The 2,241-nt window shown below is 20.0% G+C and overlaps 1 protein-coding gene across 1 annotated transcript, besides 4 other annotated features; it reads left to right on the plus strand.

Annotated features, from left to right (window-relative positions):
• Positions 1-424: 424 nt before the first annotated feature.
• On the plus strand, positions 425-901 carry EDI_205330 (uncharacterized protein; the record flags this gene model as incomplete). The annotated part of the gene is made up of 1 exon (XM_001734457.1): positions 425-901. The coding sequence occupies one exon, from the start codon at positions 425-427 to the stop codon at positions 899-901; it is 477 nt and encodes a 158-aa protein (XP_001734509.1).
• A 57-nt stretch (positions 902-958) lies between these two features.
• Positions 959-1,069: a microsatellite.
• A 6-nt stretch (positions 1,070-1,075) lies between these two features.
• Positions 1,076-1,239: a microsatellite.
• A 5-nt stretch (positions 1,240-1,244) lies between these two features.
• Positions 1,245-1,797: a repeat region.
• Positions 1,792-2,241: part of a repeat region that runs on past the window's edge.

Here is a 2,241-nt window from a genome sequence, read left to right on the forward strand (position 1 = left end):
TATATGGTATTTAGTAGAATATTCAGAATATTTACAAGAGAAAGAACAAGGAAATATCTGTAAAAATATAGAATATACAAAATCAGATAGAAAATCATATGGAACTACAATACCATCAGAAGTTAAATCACTTGGAGATAATTGTTTTTATTGGTGTACAACACTGACATCAATTAATATACCATCATCAATTACTAAATTAGGAGATAAATGTTTTTATAATTGTTATGAATTAACATCTATTAATATACCAACATCAGTTAGTAAAATAGGAAATAAATGTTTTGATAATTGTGATTCATTAACATCTATTAATATATCATCTTCAATTAATAAATTAGGATATTATTGGTTTTGGGGATGTACATCATTAACATCAATTAATATAGATAATCTACAATTTATTAGTGAAGAAAAAATATTTATGAATGAACCAGTGTTAATTGGTATTGAAATACCATATAATCTACAAATAATAAATGGAAAGAATATTTTCAAGAAAGATATTAATAAATTTATTATTCCATCTTCAATTACTAAATTAGGTGATTATTGTTTTAGTAAATGTCATTCATTAACATCTATTAATATACCATCATCAATTAATAAAATAGGATATTGTTGTTTTTCTAGTTGTTCATCATTAAAATCAATTAATATACCATCATCTGTTAGTAAATTAGGAGATAGGTGTTTTGATGAATGTTTATCATTAACATCAATCAATATACCAACATCAATTAATAAAATAGGAGATGGATGTTTTAATGGATGTTCATCATTAAAATCAATTAATATACCATCATCAATTAAATCATTTGGAAAATCTTGTTTTTATGGTTGTGGATGTGAAAAAGAATTAAAGAAAAATGAAAGAATACCAATAGATTTTTTTATATGATGATGAATGAAATAAAATACAATAAATGGAATACAGTATAAATTGAAGTAGAAATAAATTATAATTGATTATCATTTATATTATTATTATTCTTTTCTTATTTATTCATTTTGATATTATTCTTTTCTATTTTATTGATTGATATATCATTCTTTATATTTGTTTTATAATTCTTTTTTATTCTTTATTTATTTTTATTCTTATTTTTATATTCTTATTCTTTTATATCTTTTTTATTCTATTTATTTTATATCTTTATTTTCTTTATTTTATATCTTTATTTTCTTTTGTTTATTATTTCTTATTTTATTTATCTTCTTATTTATTTGTTTTATTTTGTTTGTTTTATCAATTCAGAATATACAACAAATTTTGTTGCCATGGCTATTGAGTAATACCATAGGGTCTTGTAAAGAAAATCAAACAACAAACAGGTATTCAAGTTCAAAGAAAAGAAAGGACTTCAATAGCAATAAAATGAATAATAATAATGATAAAAGAAACAACAAGAGAAAAGTGAATAGAAAAAGAAGAATACAAATAAAAACAAACAAGAAAGAAAGTAAATATAATGATAATAAACATTATACAAATAAGAAATCTAAATTATTAACAACAAATGAAATTCAAAAGAAAAATTAAAAGAATAAGAAGTGAAATTAAGAATGAGAATAATCAGAAATACATAAAAAAATAAGAAGATAAAGAAAGCGTATAATATTATCCAAGAATTATATTCAATAATAAATAATAAAATATTAAAGAAAAACAAAGAAGAATTCAAAGATAAAACAAAATAAATGAAGAAGATATTAAAACAAATGAAAAATGAATCAAAAACAAAAATCCAATCAAAGAAATGAAATAAAACTACGATAATAATAAATGAGTAAAAAGTATTAATTAAGTATTAATAGTTTTATTTTATATTGTTCAGTGGAGATTAATTAATCACTTTGTTTTAAAAGTATTTGTTCATCAACTTTTGACTTATTCTTTGCTTCTAGTTGTTGAACGGTGAGATTTTCATTTTCTCTTTATTTAATGTACAATAAAGTATTTTAAACATCAATTATTTAAATATTCATTATTTATTTTCTTTTTAATTTCGATGTGTATTAAAATTTTTCTTTATTTTATTATTTTAAGGAGAATATATAATTACTAGTGTATTACTATTGGCTAATATTCTTTTTAGAATCAACCACTAAACCCTTTTCTTTTGATAATCTTATATTATCAAATAATACTTGTATTCTAACAAGTAATAATATCATCCTTATAAATACCCATTTGTTTATCGTCAATGATATTCTGTCATTGTACATAATAAACACTGT

This window comes from Entamoeba dispar, genomic scaffold (assembly GCF_000209125.1).
Source record: "Entamoeba dispar SAW760 scf_1105229458293 genomic scaffold, whole genome shotgun sequence".
NCBI classification, from domain to species: domain Eukaryota; phylum Evosea; order Mastigamoebida; family Endamoebidae; genus Entamoeba; species Entamoeba dispar.